The 21174-nt window shown below is 50.5% G+C and overlaps 5 protein-coding genes across 5 annotated transcripts; 3 read left to right on the forward strand and 2 right to left on the reverse strand.

The window, feature by feature from the left end:
• Nucleotides 1-687: 687 nt before the first annotated feature.
• On the reverse strand, nucleotides 688-1437 carry QC764_511665 (uncharacterized protein; the record flags this gene model as incomplete). Its single annotated transcript, XM_062948386.1, has 2 exons — nucleotides 688-1338; nucleotides 1390-1437. The coding sequence occupies 2 exons, from the start codon at nucleotides 1435-1437 to the stop codon at nucleotides 688-690; spliced, it is 699 nt and encodes a 232-aa protein (XP_062798035.1).
• Nucleotides 1438-1999: 562 nt separating this feature from the next.
• Nucleotides 2000-3272, forward strand: QC764_0098350 (uncharacterized protein; the record flags this gene model as incomplete). The annotated part of the gene is made up of 2 exons (XM_062941044.1): nucleotides 2000-3135; nucleotides 3224-3272. 2 exons carry the CDS (start codon nucleotides 2000-2002, stop codon nucleotides 3270-3272), a joined length of 1185 nt encoding a protein of 394 aa, XP_062798036.1.
• Nucleotides 3273-9547: 6275 nt separating this feature from the next.
• On the reverse strand, nucleotides 9548-14179 carry QC764_608300 (uncharacterized protein; the record flags this gene model as incomplete). The annotated part of the gene is given in 4 exon segments (XM_062949314.1): nucleotides 9548-11247; nucleotides 11295-13646; nucleotides 13662-13717; nucleotides 13782-14179. 4 exon segments carry the CDS (start codon nucleotides 14177-14179, stop codon nucleotides 9548-9550), a joined length of 4506 nt encoding a protein of 1501 aa, XP_062798037.1.
• A 920-nt stretch (nucleotides 14180-15099) lies between these two features.
• On the forward strand, nucleotides 15100-16265 carry QC764_608310 (uncharacterized protein; the record flags this gene model as incomplete). The annotated part of the gene is made up of 2 exons (XM_062949315.1): nucleotides 15100-15327; nucleotides 15393-16265. 2 exons carry the CDS (start codon nucleotides 15100-15102, stop codon nucleotides 16170-16172), a joined length of 1008 nt encoding a protein of 335 aa, XP_062798038.1. The 3' UTR covers nucleotides 16173-16265.
• A 4112-nt stretch (nucleotides 16266-20377) lies between these two features.
• QC764_608332 (uncharacterized protein) lies at nucleotides 20378-20875 on the forward strand (the record flags this gene model as incomplete). The annotated part of the gene is made up of 1 exon (XM_062949317.1): nucleotides 20378-20875. One exon carries the CDS (start codon nucleotides 20378-20380, stop codon nucleotides 20873-20875), a length of 498 nt encoding a protein of 165 aa, XP_062798039.1.
• Between the last annotated feature and the right edge of the window lie 299 nt (nucleotides 20876-21174).

A 21174-nucleotide genomic window follows, 5' to 3' on the forward strand; every position in this document is an offset into this window, starting at 1 on the left:
GTTACCGGAGCGGAAGCTCGGCCTCCGGAAGCAATCCGAGGTCCCGGAAAGCCGAGCGCTAAGGCCGGTGCCCTGCAGTGGTTAAACGGTAGAGGGCCGATGGCTTATAAGACCTCTGCCTCACACCCTATTCACCATGGTATTTTAGTCTAAAAGGTTTAATTAATATACTGGTTTACCACACTTATTAGTGCCTCACAAGCCTATGTTACAGTGATTCTCTTCTATATATTACAGGGCGCCGCCCCTATAATCCACTTTCCTTCAGTGCCACGGCAACTGTCGAATGCTGCAGTCAAAGTCTTCTTCGCTCTCAGTGTACTGCGCCGATAGCTATTTGAGCCTATATTTACAGGCCTCAATAGCACTTATTTCAACAAATAATACTAATAATACTAATAATAATAATAACAATAATAATAATTCGACAGCGTTAGGAATCAGGAGGGAGCATTACGGCAGGCGCGGGGGGGAAGCGGGTAGGTTTCAGACGGCGATTTTACTCTCTGGCTGGTTCAAAGAGATTCTTTCGTCACAGTTTGTCGCAGTTTCGCAGTCGAGACTCCGCACTTGCAAACATTTATAAGCAAAACAAGGACCGAAATTCCGCCTCCTGTGCCTGGCTTCCCGTCCCCCAATCGTGTCTTTCAAGGTCTCCAACTCATACTTATTTTTTCGCCCCAAACTTTAACCATGGGGGCGAGTCCAGGCAGGGCCAACCCGGGCTTGCTGGCGCTCCAAATGCACGCGCCTCATCTTCAAGCCTCTCATTATAGAACCAACATTGTCGCGATTGGGACTTTCCTCCCAACTCCTTGTGCTTCCGAGTTTCACCTGCTCAAAGTCAAAGACCATCAATCGCCGGTCATTCCGCATCATGAAGTTGTCCAACTTCGCATCGGTGTAGTGGACTCCATATGATGTCAGAGCACCAAGAGCCTCCTCAAACCGCTTTTGCAGAACTTGTTCGGGGAGATAGCGCCAAAGGTGGGTTAGGGTCTCTCCCTCGATGAGGGACAGAACCAATGCTGGGGATCCATCATACACAGCTTCGCCATAGAAATACGGCACGATGGTTCCCTGAATCAGCTTCAAGACGTCGTAGGCTTGTTTTTCTGTTTCGAACTCTGCTTCCCAGCCGGCCTTTCGCTTCTTAAGGATAACTGTCGCTGGTAAAAACCACTCGGGCCAACGTGCTCTTGCCCAGGGGCAAAGAGAAGCGAACCGTTGGATCAGCGCAATGAGCAAGGGCGGTCGTTTGAGCTCCAGGCGGTACACCGTCTCTAGCAACAACTCGGCCTTTTCAGCAATGATGAGCCAGTTACCGAGACGAAATTCCTGCTAGTGTTAACGCCAATAGTGATGGAGACCTACAGGAGCTTAGCTTACCAAAGGGAGTTTATCATTTTGCAGCAGTAGCTCGTCATCCGTATACATGATCAACAAAAAAAGTAGGCGATTGGAATAGTGAAAAACCTTCAACGCTTGGATTTGGAGGAAACTCTATGAGGGCCAGCAAATGAAATTTATAGCTGACTCAGACCCCTGCCCGCCAGTCCTGCAAGTAGCCGACACAATCACTGCAAACAATTCCCAGTGTCATACACCAACCCCCCATCCGGATAGTTACCATTATCATCCGCCCAAATCCAATACCCACCCGTCCCTAATCTGAAAAACTGGCGTTTCCATCCATTTGGATGGCCATACTGGTAACGACCAGGAGCCACCTCCCACAATGGCTTTCCTGACCACCACTCGTATGTACGAGGTATTCCGTCAACAGCAACGGTCACCGTCATACCGACGGGACTAAAAAAAGAACTATTATGCAGGTAGCCTTGATTGGTAACCAGGTCGGGCGGAGGCGGTGAAGGGGCTGATTAGCAAACAGGCCTGTCTTTAGGTTCCTTGATAAATATTATTGTCACAAATTTCCTGAACCAACAATAGTGTCGCTCTCCCATCCAAGATATGTTACTTGCGACGTGCCATCACGATGCAAAACTTCTATATTAAATCTGTTGTCTGGGATTTGATTTTCAATTTGGAGAGCGACATCACGCTTGACATACGCCATGGAGGCGCCGCCTTCCGTATCTGCTACCATGCACGCACCCTCGAAGCCTCACCATATGCTTTGGAACAGCATCGCGAGTTATACCGAATTCTATATGAGGATGATCCAGATGGAGGATCCCTTCAAGCGGTGGAACGACTCCGAAAACCGTTTGAAGAACTTATGACCCAGATGGCCCCAAATCCACCAACTGAGTTAACAGGGTATCTACACAGTCATCTCTACCCGCCGTGGTTCATTCTCGTGGCAAAAGTAGATGAGAGCGGGTGCGTTCAGCCATATTTCAAGGCGGCCCTCTCGCGACAGGAGTTCGGACGTCCGGGTGAATATGTGAACAACGACTTCCTTCAACCGCACTTGTCTCCGCTACTTAACTCGAAGCTCAACAAATACTCGTCTCATCATATACAAGTCCTAGCTCAGACATCGCAGCTAGTTCCATCTACGGTCCTTGTCGACGGCACTGTCTACTTCTTCAAGCCTTGGATATCAGGTCGAGTACATGGATACCACGAACTGCAATCATATAGGAAGATCCTAACGGATACCGAGGCAAGCCCGCCCCTTCTCGCTAGCGCACGCATCTGTCGCCTTCACGGTCTAGTTATCGACGATGACGACGATGTCCTCCAACACTATCCGCTTGATAGCGACGAGGAGAATTATTCCGGGACACGTTTGGTCGGACTACTTCTCACGTGCATCGAGAATCGAGGCACTTTAAAGGATTTAGCACCTTGGTCGGACGACTGTACAAATAAGGATCGGCTTCGCTGGTCTAGGCAAATACACCATTCGGTCGAATGTTTGCATAACGCAGGTGTCATTTGGGGAGACGCTAAGCCCGAGAACGTCTTGATTGATATGGAGGGCGATGCTTGGCTCATTGATTTTGGCGGTAGTTATACCCCGGGCTGGGTTGACGAGGATAAGCGGGAGACTGTGGAAGGAGACCAGCAGGGTGTGCAGAGGATTGATGGTTGGCTCACCAGATGGTCCCGCCAGCCGGTTACTCGTATCAAGCGGAGTGATGAAGGGGGTGGGGAAGGAGGAGTGTGATGGTTATGGAGGGTGTTGTCATGGTGATGGAGGGAGGGGAAGGGGGCTGTGGTATGGGGAGGATCAGGGGGTGATTTGATGGAGAGGGGAGGAGGCAGGGAGTGTTGAGGGGGGTAAGGAGGTGGGGTTGTGAGAGTAATGAAGGGGCGATGGGATGCGAAGTTGATACATATTGTGTCTAACTTGTCTATCTGTCTGTATGTCTAAGAGAGAATTAGAATCCGGGGAGTTCAATTGGGACCCATGGACGAAGCACGGAAAAAGGTACCACATAACGGAGAATCTAAGCTCCGCTTCCCCAGCCAAGAGGTTTGCTAGCACGGTCCAACCTCGCGTAGTCTGTGCGCCAGCCCCGCCATTTAATGCAACCGAAACAGATCGTTCGCAGCGGGACTGTGATCAACAACCCTCCGTATCGCGTGGGCCAAGCTACCTCCCAAGACCTTGCCGGACAAGGTGGGTAGACACTCTAAGAGGATCGACATAGCGCTACCAGGAAAACATACCCGGCGGCTGTACGACCATCTGTCACAAAAGGAGGCAGGCGTGCTAGCTCAGCTCAGAACAGGCATAGCAAGATTTGTCAAAATAGTCAACCGGGCCCACTGTTAAGGAATTATTATCTTGGCAGTGGGACCTGAGCCACTGGGTTCAGCCTTTTCCAGCTACCCGGGCAACTCACCTTCGTACAACAACAGAATTGACACCTTTTTGGACCCCATACCCAATTAGACACCCCCCATTAGTTTGGGACCCCGCTTGGTTGGAATGGACCCACCAGAGCGCGGCGCTCTGGGGTCTCAGCGACTTCGGGTAAGACTGCCACTAATTTACACTGCATCCGCTGACCGAAACAGCAAAACACATATCGCGCTCGAATATGCCTACCGCCGGAGCCGCGACCCGGCCTGCTCGGTGTTCTAGGTCCACGCCGACAACGAGGCGACATTTACGCAGGACTTCAAGGTGATTGCGAAGAGGCTGGGCTTGGACCTGTGAAAGCAGCTACTCACGTACCCTAAAGGAAAATGAGCAGGAAACTTACAATCTTGCGCTTACAACCATGGCCTTCAATGTCCACCGTATTTCGAATTCCACGGTTTACGAAAATTGCGCCAATATGCACATCGTCAATTCAAAGCACCTCCTGATTCCCGGTTTGTACAAGCCCTGCCCTGAGGAGCGCTGGCTGAGGCCGGAGCTACCTTCTTTGCCGTGGAAGGCTCAGGAAAGCGGATATTCAAGGAGGCTCTCATGGGCGAGTATGGTCCTCAGAATTTGATATTGGGGTAAGTTTTCGTTGTTGAAGGATTCCATACGAATATCTCTGAGCAACACTTGAGGGAGCGTAGTATGTAGTATTGTGGTGCGGATCGAGCATTGCTGAACAACTCAACGAAGATTAAGTAATTGGAAACCCATCACAACTTAGTATTTACCGAATACAAACCTATTTCTGCTTATTCTTATACAAGACCCTCCCAGACTTCGGGAGAGCTCGGAAGCACTGTGGCACGCCGGAGCAGGGCAGCTTGGAGCGGAGGCGCCTCACAAGCGAACTTTATACCAGAAACATTACAGCGATACTGTCTAGAAAGGTTCAAGAATACTTGACTTACTTAATGTCCAGAGTCATAGGCACGACGTCTTCCAGCTTGAATTTATCCTGGTGCACCCAGGTCGACAAATCAAGAACATACAAGATGCGATTGGGGTGGTCTGGAGACGTAATCCATCCCTCCATTCTCCGTAAACGGCCGGCGGCTCAGCCCGCTTAGCCTGGCACAGTCACTGCTTAGGTAAAGCGGCGGGTTGCTCAGGTCCAAAGACGAAATGGAATTTGGTGCGGTTCATATTCGTCGCCGACTTTAGGGAAATCTATAGATATTGAATGGGCAGCCCTTACCGAAATTGATAGGTCTAAAAGAAAACAGAAACGCGTTCAATTATGTTTTGGAGACCTTTCAATTATTTTGCAGTATATGTGAACTATCTTTGAAGTCATAGCAATAAACTATCACTTAGCTCTTACAGAGTTTCTTGGGAGGGATCCGAAATATTTTGCAAGACATATAGAGTATCCTTAAAGGCATATGAACTCAAGTATCTTTAAACTCTTGTCCATCATCCCCAAAGGTAGATTAACTATCATGAAAGGCCTAAACATAAAAGGAGCATTCATCGATTCCTGTCAACTTGATTCTACTCCTCCCCCTTTTCAACAACCAAGTGTAGGATGAGTTCAATCCATTCACCGCGGGACCGGCCCTAGACCAACTATGTGTCATCCTATGTACAAACAGATTCCTTCCATCACTGAGCTCCACAAACCCAAGGCCTTCAACAGTATCCTAGTCCCAGAAAACTCAGCCGGACTTCCGGTACAAGTCAATCACCTGACAGTGGAAGTAGCTGTATGGCTCAAGAGGCCGTGAGATGAATGCCTGGTGGGAGTCGGGAACAACTGGCTGTAATAGACAGACCAGGTATGATTCGGCATGTCTACCCTGAGTCTGTTGTCCCTGCGGCGGTGAGGAGAAATGTGGGTGCCAATGTTGCTAGAATTCAAGTCAATGTGCCCGTAGGTTCTCTCGTAGAATTGAGTGTATTCGTCCGAGTGCTGAAGTTACGTCAGTCATTTATGGTTTGTTCGTACTGCTATTATCATCATAATCATCAGGATCGGCCCATGGAGGTGGTACTTACATGCCGGCGCCAAGGGGCCTTTCAAAGGCGTTGGCAAACCATCTCGTAGGGTCTCCGGGGGAAGATATCCACTTTCGGGGTTATCTCGAAAGACGAGACTTGGCAAAGGTCCATTGCATTTAACATCTCCACTTCCAAACCATATAAACCCTCCACGAAAGCCTGTGCCGAAAGCATGCATTTCCCACGCAGCCCAATATTATCCAACACATTCATTAGGCAAAGCAATATCTCCAATCTAATAAATGCTCTCTTCATACAGGCGATCTCTTCTTCAGAAAGGTGCCACCTTCAAGCCCTAGAGTCACTACCAGAGATTTGGGACAGGATTGCAAGAAAGAACGAAAGTCGACTGGATCGCATTCATGAGAACGCCTCATGTCGACCATATTGGGGCGTTTCGAGAGCTCCACCAGGTGCAGTAGCCCAGCACATTGTCCATTGTCAGAGTGACATTCGTGAGAGTCAAGAGTACCGATGATTGGGTCGCCATATTGAGGTGGTTGGTCAATCGATGTATCGCTGAGATTGGCGAAATATTGATGGGGATCTGGTAGCTGCGCGTTGAGGAAAGTTGCTTCGAAGTAATTGAGTATTGATGAGGAATCGCCGGAATAAATAGGTAGAAAAGTGATGTGTGATGGCAAGATTGGAAAGCAGGTGGGTTGCCACATGGTCGTGATTGACGGTAAGTGCAACCAAAGTTAACGGTGGTGGGGGCAGGAAAGCGTGGAAGGGATGAAAACTTCTTGTAGAGATAGGGTCCCCATTGGTCGTTGAAACAACGGCAACACTGTGTTTGATAAAGTAGTACGTATCCTTTTCAAGTTAACACTTATCCCAAAGACTGCCCCTTGGTCAATGTGATTGATAGGCCCCCCGGACATGAATCTTGTCCTACTCACGAGCCCCATGTGTTACCTCAGACATCATGCCTCTCGTAAGAACACATGGTTGCGTGAAAGGTCGTTCCGTGGTCTGGCCTCTGCCATCAGTGCCTATATCTATCGCCACCTTCCCTATCCAAGATAGAAATCTTTCTCCCCGGGTATCATTCGCACCAGAATTGAACTCCCAACGCAAACCCGCAAGAAAAGTATAACAGAAGCCCTGCAACACACACAAAATTTTGCAACAAACAATAAAACAGTCGTTATAGGCGCCTTAGACCGTCCCCCTGACTACGTCCCCGAGGCCCTGTCCCTCGAACCAGACCAAACGTCATCTTCCTCTACCAATTCTGGTGGGGCCAGAAAAGACAGCGGTGGAAGCAAAGACAGCAGTGGAGGGAATAGCTCATCTGTTTCTGGTGGCAGTAGCTCGAAGTAGCCAGTTAGGAGAACTTTGTTATCCATGGCAATGGTGGGTGGATATCATGAAGGAAGGGCTATCGGATAGCCATCTGTCGACGGGATTTGAGGATTTGATGAAGAAATAGTGGAAATTTGAGAATGCAGTTCCTTGAAAAGCCACCTTGTGATTACCTACTTCCTTGAAATCAATGAGATTTTCCCAATGTTCCCCTTCAGGAGGGGAAGGCTACCACCTAGCGAAAATGCTCCCAACGAGAGCAGGTTCAGGCGGCAGAATTTGATCAGAGTGGTTCCATGCAATTTGAGCATAGGCGACGTTCTTGCTGCTCCATTTTACAAGTACGCGGTGGTATCGTTGCGGGTAGTCTCGCATGTCCGACTAAGGGCAGGAATGTCTTTGGAGCGTAAGTTTGCAAGTATCTCGCACATCACCAAGTAGGGCATGCCGACGATAGTCAGGGCTACGGGGACATTAAAAGGTCTCCCGGTTTTTACGGTGATAGCGTAACTCATGTTGACTGAGCTACGATCTTGTTTCAAGCTGATACTATGTTGCAATACCGAAGCAAGCTGAAAAGTTGTGGTCGCGAAATTGGTCTCAAAAGAAACACTAGAATTTCTGCTATGTACCAAAGCCAAACGATGAGAGACCATGGTAAAATCCTGGGCGGCTGTAGCGTGTCGAGCGCTGGCAGAAAACATAGTTTCTAGGCAAGTCAGCTGTGAAGAATAGAATGGTATACTAACTAATCTTCGAGATTTCATCAACTAATTTGGGACAATGGAAAAATTCCAATTCCAACAGTAAGCAAGGTTCGTGCTCAGCCTTGTGGGGGCATGTTGATGAGACAAGCGTGTAGGGCGGCTGGCAGCTGCCAATCAGCCGCAGTTTCAGGCAGCCAAGGCGAGGCGTGGCCGCAGTTTATCCGCAACAGTTAGTCCAAATAGCCAGATTGCACGTGCAAAGCCAATTTCTACGTCGCAACTCAACCTCCTCACACTCACCACTTTGCATCAATTGACAAGGCCATCAACACCACCACCTCATGTCATTATGGCTCACCAACCCAACTCCCACGCCCAAGGGCAATACATGCAGCAGCAATTCACCCTCCAGGCCCAACTCCCCCAGCAGAATCACATGCAACAACAACAACAACACCCTCTCCAACAAGTCCACCAATCCCTTCAACCCCACCCCCACCCCCAACCCCAACCCCCGTCTCAAACCCCCCGCCCCAACTTCCAAATGTCCCTCCTCCCACCCCCCAAGACCGCCTCTACCCCGACTTCACCACCCTCCTCACCGACGTCAAATCCTTCGCCCGCACCCAAGGCTACGCAGTCGTCATCGGCTCCTCCCTCAACCGCGACTCAGAAGGCAACTACCGCCGCTACAACCTCTCCTGCGCCAAAGGCGGCAAGTCCTACGCCTCCCACTCCAAAGGCATCCGCAACACCCGCTCCACCAAGACCGGCTGCCCCATGCGCATGAAGGCCGTGCAGGAAAAGGCCCACCCCTACGACGACAAGTGGCACGTCGTCGTCCAGTGCGCAGAGCACAACCACGAGCCGTTCACCGGCGAACCCGGTGTGAGCGTGCCGGCGCAGTTCAGAAAGATTGAGCCGGATGGGGCGAGGTGGCTGATGATTATGCACCGGGAGGCGCAGCTGACGTTGAGGCAGCTGACGATTGGGATTAGGATTAGCTTTGGGGAGAAGTATCAGTATGTCAAGAAGAGTGATGTGAGGAATATGTTGGCGAAAATGAAGAGGGAGGAGGAGAGGAAGGCGGCGCAGCTGGCTGCGCAGCAGGGGTTGCCTAGTAATGTGCCTTATACTATTATTCCTCAGCAGCATCAGCCGCCACCGCCGCCGCCGGTGAGTGTGCAGCAGATGCCTGCGTTGCCGGAGGGGATGCACGTACCGGATCCAGATCTGGAGAGTGATGATGATGAGGTGGAAGATTTGTAGAACGGGACAAGATTGGAGGTCTGATATAGATTTTGTAATTCTGTGTGAGTCTGGCGAGGCCGTCATGAAACGGGGACCCGCTGTCTAGCGAGGTTTATTGTCGGCTATGAGTAATGCCATACACCTTCATCACTTTCATCAATGACATAACCTTGCTCCTCGAAACTTGACGCGCCTGAAAGCATGTTTGTCTTGCAATCCAATGTCAAGCGAGCAAAGCTCCAGACTTGCACCACGTTGCAAAGTAAGCGAGTCGTCAACAAGAGGTCACGACGAGGTATGTACTTGGTGTTTTTATTTACTCGATATACAAAGAAAAAGATGTCACGTTGGATGGACACTGTATCACCACTCATTCACCTAGCTCACACCAAACCAACCATCCACTCTTATTCCAAAACTATGATCCAACAAATCACCTCCGCCGGCACACCTGCCTAATATTATCAATCTGCTGCAACCCATTCTTAACAAAAGGCCCCATCTTGTCAATATCCGCCTGCGTCATCTTGCCCCGCATGGCGCCGCCCTGTTTCCATGTAGACTTGAGCGACCCCACACCAGGGACCAAATCCACAAGGACCAAGAAGATGCCCAAAACCAGATTTTCTGGATCGCTGGCGACCTCATACGCACTCATCGCGACACCGCCAGTGTACGCCGTGATACTGGCAATACGGCCAATCATGGCAATGCGCGTGAACCCGGCGAGGGCTTGACCTGCTCCGGGCAAAATGAAGAGAATGGCCGACAGCACCCACATGATGATATCCTTCTGCTTCCTCTTCTTCTCTTCCTCCTCGACATCCTCCCCAATCTCATAAGCCTTCTTCATGGCATCCACCGACTCCTGCACCATGAAGACGCTGGGCGCAGTGGTGTCGATGACGTCTGCAAGGTCGGTTTCGTAGTGAAGGGCACCCAGCCGATGCAGCTTGACGATGCTGCGGAGATACTTGGGCAGCTTGCGCAAATTCTCTAGCGACTGTCCAACTTCCTTCTTTGGGTTCGGGATCTCAAGGTCCTCACGAAGAAGCCGGACGCCAATCGCTTCTGTGCCGACAGGGTTGGGCAGCGCACCACAAATGTTGCCATAATTGTTCCCTGGACTTGTGCCGACGCAGCCAGAAGGAATGAGATTCAGATTCACAGTCCCTGCCATGGTATCGGCGTAATCGATGCTGAATTCCTTCATGAGATGATCGGCGAACGCCTTCTGGTTCTTGACCTCCATCCGGACAGAGGTGGTCTGTGACGCCTTGGGCGGGCAGCTGACCTTGGTGCTGCCGCCGACCTTGTAACAATTGTACCAGTCGTCGTTGTTGACCTTGCTGTCGTAGTAAAATTCGCGCAGTTTGGCGGCCCAGCTCTCTTTGACTGCCTTCGCGAAGTACCCAAACTTCTTGTCGTAGTCGGTCTTCATGATGGCGTCGTAGTCGGACACGGCTTTTTCCAACATGTTGGCCAAAGCCTCGATCATGTAACCCCCTGTGCAGTGGGCGTCCACATCTTTGGCCTTCTCGATTTCCTCGAGGGTCTTGAAATTCCGCTCGGGACAGTCATTTGGGAAAAGCAGGTCGATGTCTTCGGGCTCGAGACCTTCCAAAGGATCAACCACCCCATACCACTGATCAGTGTCAAACGACTGCAGATCAACGGCCCAGTCTGTGCTCCCACGCATGTTCAAGGTCTCGTAATACCTCTCACGCTGGGCTTTGGTCTGCTCCGACATGTAGGCCACCCATTCGTAGTCGTTGTAGACGAGATAGTCGGTACCATCGTGATGATAGGAGATTGCTGAAGGGTTGGTCTCGATGATTGATTCGATCTCAGCATTGGAGATGTATCCTCTCGTCCCAGTGCATTTGCCGGGCGCTGCCTCTGAGTTTTCCTTGTCGCCCGTGAAAGTGCACAGGGGATCGACGCAGTCCTTTTCCGCCATTCGAAACGACCTCCCGTAGCTGGTTACGCCAACGACGACCTTGTTGGAAGGCATGCCCGCCTTGGTAATCATGCTCAACGCGGCCCTTGTCTCGGTGATGTTGACGTGCGATCGCAGGCAGTTGCCAGCCTCGCAGCCGTCAATGGCGTACTTGTTTCCAACGTCCCACTGGCCTGTCATATTGTTAGCGTGGAATGGAAATAAAACAGAGAGCACATACCATGGAGATCATAGGTCATATACACGACATAATCGATGTAGCTGGCCATTGTCGAGATGGGAAAGGCCTTGAGGTACCAGTATGAGGCCGGGGCGGCAAAAGACACAGTTTTGCTGGATGGAAGGGTGCTGCGAACGCTCTTAAGCCAGGTCGAGTAGTCGAGCCCCTCCACTGGATCACCAGCGGTGGGCATGTTGTCTGGAGCTCCAGGATACTCCCAGTCCAAATCAACGCCGTCCAAGTTGTACTTGTTGACAAAGTCGACAACATTCTTGCGAAAGACCTCACGGTTGGCTGGTTTGACAGCGTCGCGCAGGATTCTGTAGGTGCCCTCCTTGACGCTAAAATCCCAGCCGCCGAATGAAATGATCTTTTTGACGTCTGTCATGGTCATAAACCGGTCCCACTCGTCTTGCACATGAGAAATCACAACCTCGAATGTGGGAGAAACTTCAGCGAAAGCGAAATGGATGTGGGTATATCTGGAGGTGTCGATCTGGTTCACGTTCATTCGTAGGCATGGCCGGTTGCCATTCCAGGCTTCAAAGTATGCGATACGCATCTGATCGGCTGGAGGGGAGCTCTTGATGATTTCATTGCCGCAGTTTGAAACGCACGTGGTAGTGCCCGGGTTTCCAGTGACAGATTTGGTGATGCTGCAGAACTCATGGGTCATGCCACACTGTCCCCAATGATTGCAACAGACGTTTAGGGGGCACGGGTTGAGGTCCGCGAGGGCAGTATTGTTGGCCGGTCGTTTCGTGCCGAGAACTGTCGGGCCACACACAGCGGTCTCGTCTACAGTCGGCATAGGGGGGGTCCCTTCACTCAGACAGATCTTCAAGTTGACTTGAAGATTGTCACACCCATTCCAGCCATATGTGTTCTTGTTGAACTTGAAGAGATCAGCCTGGGTGAGCTGGTGACGGATGGCGGTCTTGTTGCAGCTGTCAAGGGGTTGGATGGTGTAGTCGAAGCAACTCCCGTCGGCATTCTTCTTGGGGCGTAAATCTGGAAGAGACCCACGACCACAGCAGTACGTCTGCCCTTCAGCGAGGTTCGCACAGAAGCCAGACTGGGGATTGAACTGGGTGATGTAATCTCCTGCAATACCACACTTGGTTGCCAGCTTATCACAGCCGTCCCCCTCAGCAACAACGGCGGTCTTGCATGTGCCATCGGCGTTGGGTGGCGGCCCTGGGGGAGGAACCCTGCCGTAATTACAGCAAAAGGGTTCGCCTATCTTCAGACCGTTGTCGTCCTGGCAGTTGAGCTGGGGGTTGTACTCGACGAACTTGGCGATGGAAATGGTGCAACGTTTGTCGGCAATTTGGAGACAGGTATTGCCAGCCATCACAGTCTTGGAGTTGGAGCACTCGTTCTCGGGGGGGACTCGGCCCGCGTTGCAGCAGAACGTGGTTCCGACTTTGAGGTTGTTGCAGTCGAGGTGAGGGTTGCGAGATTTGAAGGTGGAGAGGGAAACGGTACAGCGCTTGTCGGCCATGTATTCGCATGTCTGGTCTGCCTGGACAGTTTTCCAGTTGGTACAGTAAGGATCAGGAGCGGGTACGAGGGGAGCGGGAGGTGGCGTGGCCCCCTCTGTGCAACAAACATTCTGGCCAACCCACAGGTTCTTGCAGTCGATGCCAGGGTTGTAGGAGAGGAATCGATCCAGGGAAATGGTGCAGCGCTTGTCGGCAATCGTCTCGCAGGTGTTGCCGGCAACCACCTGCTTCACGTTGGAACAGTACTCCTGTCGGCCGGCGAGCCCGCGAAACATGGAGCCACTGTCACGCGCGCGGTGCATACGGTTCTGTGCGGTGAAGTTCGACGAGGAAGCGGTTGTGTGGTTCGAGGAAGAAGAAGCAGCGGAAGGGGTTGATTGGGCAGGCACGAGCAGTTTGATAGGCTCGCCCACCGCCTGGCTGGATGAACCCGCGGCGAGGCAGGAACCCTCGCTCCATGCGCGGATAGCCTGCTGAACCTTCGAGGCTGCGTCATTCCCCGCATGGACAACTACACCGACAACATAGTCGGCACTGTACCCGGACTCGCACACCTCACCAATGAGGTTATCCGAGAACCCCTCCTTTTCCGCCCGAGCAAGCAGGCGGTCAAGGGCATCTCCAGCAAGGCCCTGGCGGTGGGCCTGGGCGCCCACATACAGGCCGACGACGACAGTCCCAGAGTGGGCGAAGGCGACCTTGTTCTTGCCACACGAGGGCACAATGCTTTCCAGGTGGTTGGAAATTTGCTGTATTGAAGACACAACCCCGGCTGCGGCCTTGTCCGGCGCCTTTTGCCCGCCCGTCAACGCCAGACGAAGTGACGTTGAAGTCTCAACTTGGAAGACTGGTGCGCATTCACCGTCGTTGTCAAGAGATCTCTTCGACCCTCGGCCCGCCCCAGTAAGATCAGCCGTGCTAGAATCAGGGGTCAGTTGTATTCTGTCGTCCACAACACAAGGGAGGACGGGAGCTAACTTACCAGACACGCAACCCAACTGGTGTCATGTCTGTCTTGATCTCAGAGAATACAGGCATCTCAAACAGCACAGTCTTTTCACACTTGGCCATGCGCGCAACGTGTGGGTACACGTCCCACTTGAGAGAGTCGCTCCCAACGCTACTGCATGCCACAGGGCATCGATTGATGAGCTCAGTGGGAATGCGTTGTGCTGCTTCCAACCACTGTTGTTGGAGCTTTTCAACTGTCTTGGGGTCAGACAGGTCTGGCTGTGGTCGCGCTGCTGCATCGACGACCGGAAAGCTCTCAGAGTCCATGGGGAGCCCAGAAATCTCAAAGTGCTGAGGTATTTCAAATCCTTGGGCGACCACCATCGGCACCTTGACGCCCAAAAGGGCAAGGGCCACAGGTAACAACATGATTGCTCCCAGCAAAAAAAAACAAAAGTAAAAGAGTGACAAAATGACTGACAAAAAGAATGACAATAGGTATCTGGCCCAGTCCTGTTTGAACAAGTACCGACAGAGACCTACAGTTGGCGAAGCTTCACGACACGGGCACCGCCCAATATATCCATGGTTCTGAACCACCTGTTGAACTTTTGCCATGGCTGGTCTTGATGCCGCATGTCAAGCTTTGCTCATGGATGCCAAGGTTTAATCACAATGCCAATTTTCCGAATCCACGATGTAACTGTACGTCAGCCCTAGAAAAGTCTAAGCATCGCACTAATCTTTGTTGAAGGATGCCTATTGCCACCTTCTTTGCAGCATTCGATCTACCAGGACCTCTTCGGGCATTGACGTAGTGGGCGCTCCGGGGTCTTGCTTCAGGGGCTCACAGGTCCATAGCAAAACCCCGACGGCATTTATAATCGTCGGAGTTTTGCGTGGTCTGGAACTCTTTAATTCCCAAAGACTGACAAAATATTACCCCATCTCGTTCCACATCCAGTGCTTTTGCTGCTGGCTAAATCGCTACCGAGGAGGTCAAATATCGGATGTCTAGATCAAGATGAGGCTGGACTGTTTTGCATCCTCGGCCGAATCAAGATTCCCGGAAGTTGGAACTAACCGCGGACCAATGCGACACTGCGTTACCCATCACACTCACCAAATATAGATGCAGTTTTCGAACTGTGATCCACTCTGACGGATGTGCCTGCGAGACGCTCTTGAAAGGGCTCTGTCTCGCTCATCCCTTTCCTTCTCTGTTCCGTTGACACCATCGCCCCCTTTGGTGCCGCTGCCTTCATTGTCATTCGTTTTCCAGGTTCTTTGAACCATCGCCACTCACTTCACTTTCGTTTTTCTTTCTCATCACCTTTGCTACAGGCGCCATGCGGTCCCGCCTGTCTTTTCCCCCATGGCTCCTGCTACTAGCCTTTCTGGTCTGCCAGGCCATGGCGGGGCCAGAGTCAAAGTACGCTCACGCTGCTGAGCGTGTCTTTGCCTACATGTTGTACCGTTTAGAAGAACTTTCACGGCCCCCTGGTTTTGATCCTACCCGGTACAGCATTGCCAAAGATTGTGCAGTAGGAAAGGGCAGGCCTTGCAACTTGGACGAGGTAAGGATATTCCAGTGTCCTGCAGTGTCTTTTATTCGCCCTACCTAACTTTGGAACCCTGCCAGTTCATCACTTTCATCTCTGGAGGCAAGAACGATGGCAAACCCGCCCTGTCGAACCATCTTCCCAAAGACCTTCCAACCAACTGGTACACAGACAAAAGCAAGATAGAAGATGTCATCAAAGCATATGCCCAAGCTCCAGATATGGACGGCAGCGTCAACGAACTACTCTCATCAGAGAAGATTTTGCAGTATTACGACCGGAAAACCAATCAGATGAAGGGTTCTGGCTACGTCGGCTTGTATCAGATCAATTACGACAAATTCATCTCGGAAGTGCAAACGCGGGTCCAGAATATACCGGCTAACCATCCGCAAAAAATCGAGGCAAACCTCATCGGCCCGAATCTCATGCCTCTCATGGAAGACATCATCAAGCTGCGCAAGGCATACAAGCTCAACAAGATGGAGGAAGAGATGAGAAAGTTGTTCCCGAAGGATAGGAACGACATGGTTTACAGGATGGATAGCAAAGGACAGGCGATCAAGCCCCAGCTGGAACCGATCGAGTGGCATTACCACACCGGCACAAGCTTCGCAGGGAAGACCTTCAAAGCTTTGGACTTTGAGAAAACACAGAATGATCCGAACAATAAGACGACTTGGGAGCACTTCCAGACCAAAATTGACCTCCTCATGGAGCGAGTGCACAAGGGCACAGCCGGGGATGATCGCAATCTCTCCAAAGAGATGAAAGCGCTGAAAACCCACCAGCCTGTTATTGACGCCATGAGCTTCCTTTACACCAGACGCACTGGGAAAGCGCCCACGAACCTGTGTTGAGATTGGATATGGTGGAAGGCGATGGTGTGATTTGATGGGGTCAATGTTTTTGGCTTTTTGAATAATGGAGAGTTTATCAGATACCTGGGTAGTTAGAGTAATGTCTTTGGGGGTAACGATTCAATGGGAGAACTTTTGTCTTTTCTGATTTCCTTTCTGTAAACGAGGCCTCAGTAGCCGTGAAATTGCCTGGCTGAGAGGGCTGAATATAGGTCCGTCTTCTTCCTGAGACCCTTTAACACCCGTGAAACTGTGAGACTATATCTTGAACCTAGAATAGGTTCGAGGCCTACCGGCGCCGACCTGTGGGGATACGGGGGATAGTGCAGCGGTTACAAAACCCATCTATCAATACATCCATGACCTTGCCTACTATTCAGCACCGACAGCGTCTGCCTGCTACCTTCACAGCGCTGTCTCACCACTTGTCAGTGAGTGCATGCATGATAAATACGCGCTTTGATGCACAGCCACATCAGTCCTTTCGACCATCTCATTCATCATCGTCCTGTGGGTAATGACCCACTTATTGTCACTGCATAAAAATAAAACATATCCCAACGTACAAATCAATTAAATCAGAGCAAAAAAAAAACTCCAGGTCCAAACAAAGCTAAGCCAGTAGCTACCAAAAAAAAAAAAAAAAAAAAAAACCAATCATAATATCCCACTTTATACCTTACGACCAGAAGAACCCGCTCTCTGTTACCAGCTCCTGCCTGAATCCTACTTACCTACCTTGTGTACCTATCAGACCCTTTACTTTGAAGTGGAAGGGGCAGTATTGAATGTCTTTGACGACGAAACTGCCGCCTTCAGCGATCCCAATTTGGAGGTGGAGGTGCTGGAGGTCTTGGTCTCAGTCTTTGATGCTTGCTTCAGCGGTGTCTTGCCGGTTGTGGCACCGCCGACTGTTTTGGATGGAGAGCCTGAAGCTGTTGCTGGTGGTGGCCTTTGGGCGTTGAGGCTGGAGGGTGGTCTTTCGCCTAGGGGCTGCCTGTGGTTCTTGCTCAACGGGTTGGTGGGTGTGATACCGGAAGGAGTAGTCGGTCTCTGGAGGGGCTTGCCTGGCTGTGCATTCTGCTTGGAAGCGGAGGCAAGGACAGGTCTTAAGGTGGTGGGTGCCGCTGAGGGTCTAGCGGTGGATACAGAAGAGTTGACAGGTCTCTGCCCAGGTGTCTCGGGGCGGGATGACTTGACACCCTGCTTTGCGCCCGCAGTCTTGTTTGAGGCATCGTTCATTCCCTGGACCTGGCTCCAGTCAACATCGCCGAAGTCGTCACTGCCGTAGTCAGAGGAGCCGCCTTTATCGCTGCCTCCTCTTTGCCACCGCTTCCACCGCCGTTATCCTTTGAACCGCTCCCACTCGCACCGCCACCATTACCGCCCCCTGACTTATCCCCCACCTCATCTCCTCCACCTACACCTTGCACACCCTCAGAATGCGGCTTGATCCAGATGCCACCAGGTGTCACACACACCTTTTGGCAGCAGGGTATCTTGGTGCTCCAAGTATTGCACAACTCCTGAATTCCGAGGGTCTTGTTGGGTCTGTCCCCGTACACAAGCAGTCGGATGAAGCTGTTGTTCTTGCCCGAGAGGAACGTGCCGTCCCCCACGTAGTCGGCGCGCAGTTTGGGGGTCTTCAAGTCCATCTCTAACAGCGCCCAGGCTCCGTCCTTTGCGTCGAGTCGCTGCGGGCCCTTGCCAATAGGAGCACTTCCGTCCTCGGGCTTGGTCTTGAACCTAGAGGCAACACCCCACTAAGTTTGGCAACCTGGTGGCATTAGACTGGTCCATGAGGTAGGGGTGAAGGCCGCCCTTGGGGCGTGTGCCCCTTGGGATTATGCACTGATATATCTCTTGAGCGCAGGGTGATACAAGGTTGCAACTATGAGGGTGTTATTGGCACCTGAATAAGCCTTTTTCCCTGGATAAGCCGAATTGAGCCAATCAAATGCTTCCTTGCCCTCCCTTTTAAGCTCAGCGTTTGTCGGGTCCGCGGGCCCAGTCCATGTTTTGGTTCTATATCATGTGGCGCTGGAAAGGTCTGCGTCAGCGATTTCATATCCTTTGCCCTGTTTTCCCCAGAGCTGCAGCACGGCAGGTCCGGCATTAGTCAGAGGGGGGGGGGATCGCTGTCTTCTCCAAATTTTGGATCAGACGTAGGTATGGAAGAAAAGGAACGGGGTAGTCTCGGCCAGCGAGTTCAAAAACACAAGAAATGAGCGTCTAAAAGGAGAGAGTAGGTAGCGATAGACAATGTTTCGACCAGCGAAACTAGAGAATCAAAAAAACAGGTGGATGTTGCCAAAGAGGAAGGCCTTCACCGTGGTGCTGACCATGGCTTGGGAAGCCAACAGCCAAGTGAAAGTCAAACATGCAGAAACAACACCATATGGTTAGACTTAGACATGATCCAACCAAGGGGCAACCGCTTTGCTTACGGTGTTCGTTTGGTCTGGCCATTCCGCCTGAATATCAGGGTTTGACCCGTTCTAACAAAAGTTCTTCATACAGACTCTCCCTCTCGCCGCTTCCTTAATCTTGCTCCGATTTGCCATCTGCTCCTACGTCTGCCGTGGACCCTGTAGTATCTGCTGTTTCCGCTGTTTCTGCTGCTCCTGCGGCTTTCAAACGGCACGTCCGCCATATGTACGCCACTGCCGACTTCCACGATTCGGTCTACCGCTTCATCGTCTGCCCCTTCTGCTCCGCGTGGAACGGCTTCTCGTTCGAATCGCCTCCCGCCTCGCGGCTGTGCAATCCCGGCCAACCACTCACGGTCGAACCCCCGTAAATGCCGGGGCCAACCGGTGCGTCGGATCCACATGTTGGCGGAAAACCGTGACTGCTCGCCGATGACCGCCGCCGCCTTCCGGTCGTTCTCCTTCACGGTCTCAGCCAACGCTTTGAAATGGTTTAACACTTAGTCTGCCAGGTCCAGCTAGTTCTCGTCTGCACTAGCTTAGACAGTTGATGTTGATACTTGCGTTTATAATTATTGATACATTAATATATATATTAATATACCTTAATCTAATCATCTTGTATATTTTAATCTTTTTTGTTAAATTTACGGTTAATGATTATTACTTAACGTTATATATCTACCCTTATTAAGTTATAAAATAACTTTATTAAGCTAAACTTCTGTTTTTTTATAAAAAGTTTAATCATTAAAAAAAACTTCATATATATAATAAAACTTTGTCACGGTTCTGGAAGACAGTGGGGCCACGAAGGACCAATCAAGACTGGACCGCGCCGTCGAGCGGGGCTCACGGTCCAGAAGGGCAACGGACCAATAAGATGGGGACCGGGGACCGCGGTGGGGCTCACGGTCCACGGTCCGGCATCGGCCAATCAGGAGCGGACCGAGGACCGTCTGTAAGTCAACGGTCCACGGTCCACGGGTCTATATATACGGAGGAACTGGCCGGCGTAGATAGACAGTTCTGTAGTATGCAATACAAGTCACAATCGTTGGTATTCAGACTATTGTGATAGAGACAAGCCGTTGTTGTACACTATTTAGCTGTACCGGACCAGGATTGTTCAGAAGTGCCTTCAACCAGTGTCCCTTTCAGAGGTTCTGGATAGGGGTTCGTCACAAACTTAGATTTAAAAGTAAATAATATTATTTATAGTTTAAAGTTATATCTTTAACATTATTTCGGGGTTTAATTATGTAGTACTATATAAATTTAAAAGAGTAAAGTTTTTATTTATATTAAAATTAGAAAGTATTTATTACTTTAATAAAAGTGGCGGTTTTTTATATTATCTATATTAACACGAAAAGATTTATTTAATTTAAACTAACCTAAAACTTAAGTTGAATAAAAATATTAATTCCGTATTTTAACTTATTATGCTTAATGTTACTTTAAATACAATATTTAATAATATAACCAATATTATATTTTAGTAACTTTATTAAAATTCCTTTATAGTATAAATAATATTTATTATAAGAAATATACATTTTAAAAGTAACTTTACTATAATTTACCTTTAGACTAGTTTTAAATGGATTTAATCATTACTTACCGTACTCAGGACCTTGCTCATTATACTTGGGGCCTTGCTCACCATGCTCAGGGCCTACTCAGGCTCTTGTTCCCCCTGCTCAGGAGATCTCCACTTCTGCTCAGGTTAAAGTGGCGACTGTTCAGGTCCCAAAACGGAGATGGAAATCGCCCATGTCCAGATTCCGATATTGTTCTGGCTGTGGCAGTATCATCGAACCGCTTTCCTTCCTCGGTCAGCGTAACAATGGTGACAATTCCCGCGCCCTCCACCGGTTCTACGTTCACCTGGCATACAACCATTGGAACGATCTCGTGGAGTTGAGTTACAATGACGAGGAGAGCACGGAGCGGTGGCGCACGTTCAAGGGGCAACAACAGCGCGCAAAGGAAATATACGAGCGTGCGGTGCCGGGGCATAAGGGGTATGAAAGGCAGCAGAGATGTGGTCGTTCTGAAGAGCCCGGTGTAGTATCGACCGACCGGGACGGTGACGGAGATGATGGCGAGGAAGATGACGAGGATTCTGGTGGCTTCGGCTTCACCCCCGAGATATCAGAGGAGGTGTTTGAAAAGTCGTTGGAGGATTGGGATAGGGAGTTGAGGGAGGGGAAGGAGCCTCTTATCAGCAATTGGCTGGTGCAGGAAATGATCAACGCGACTGAGGGGTGATTTTTTTAAGCAGTGAGGACCATGCAGTATTCTTAAGCACGATAGACGCCAGTTTGAGCTTTCTAGCTTATACAGGAACGGCCTAGGTCCATTTTGGAAAAAAACATTGTAATATAAGCTTACTAAGGACTGATGAAGAGAAAAGAACAAAACACGTTGATTGGGCACGCGTGAGAAAGCCAACACCTCATATATGCCATTGGATCATTGCGCCCATCACGGCTGGTCATGAAGGGACTTTAAAGTCCTGAAAGGATGATGGCAACCCTGACGAGGTGCAGAAGTTCCTTCCTCCAGAC

The sequence above is a fragment of the Podospora pseudoanserina genome, chromosome 6, assembly GCF_035222485.1.
Source record: "Podospora pseudoanserina strain CBS 124.78 chromosome 6, whole genome shotgun sequence".
Taxonomy (NCBI): Eukaryota; Fungi; Ascomycota; class Sordariomycetes; order Sordariales; family Podosporaceae; genus Podospora; species Podospora pseudoanserina.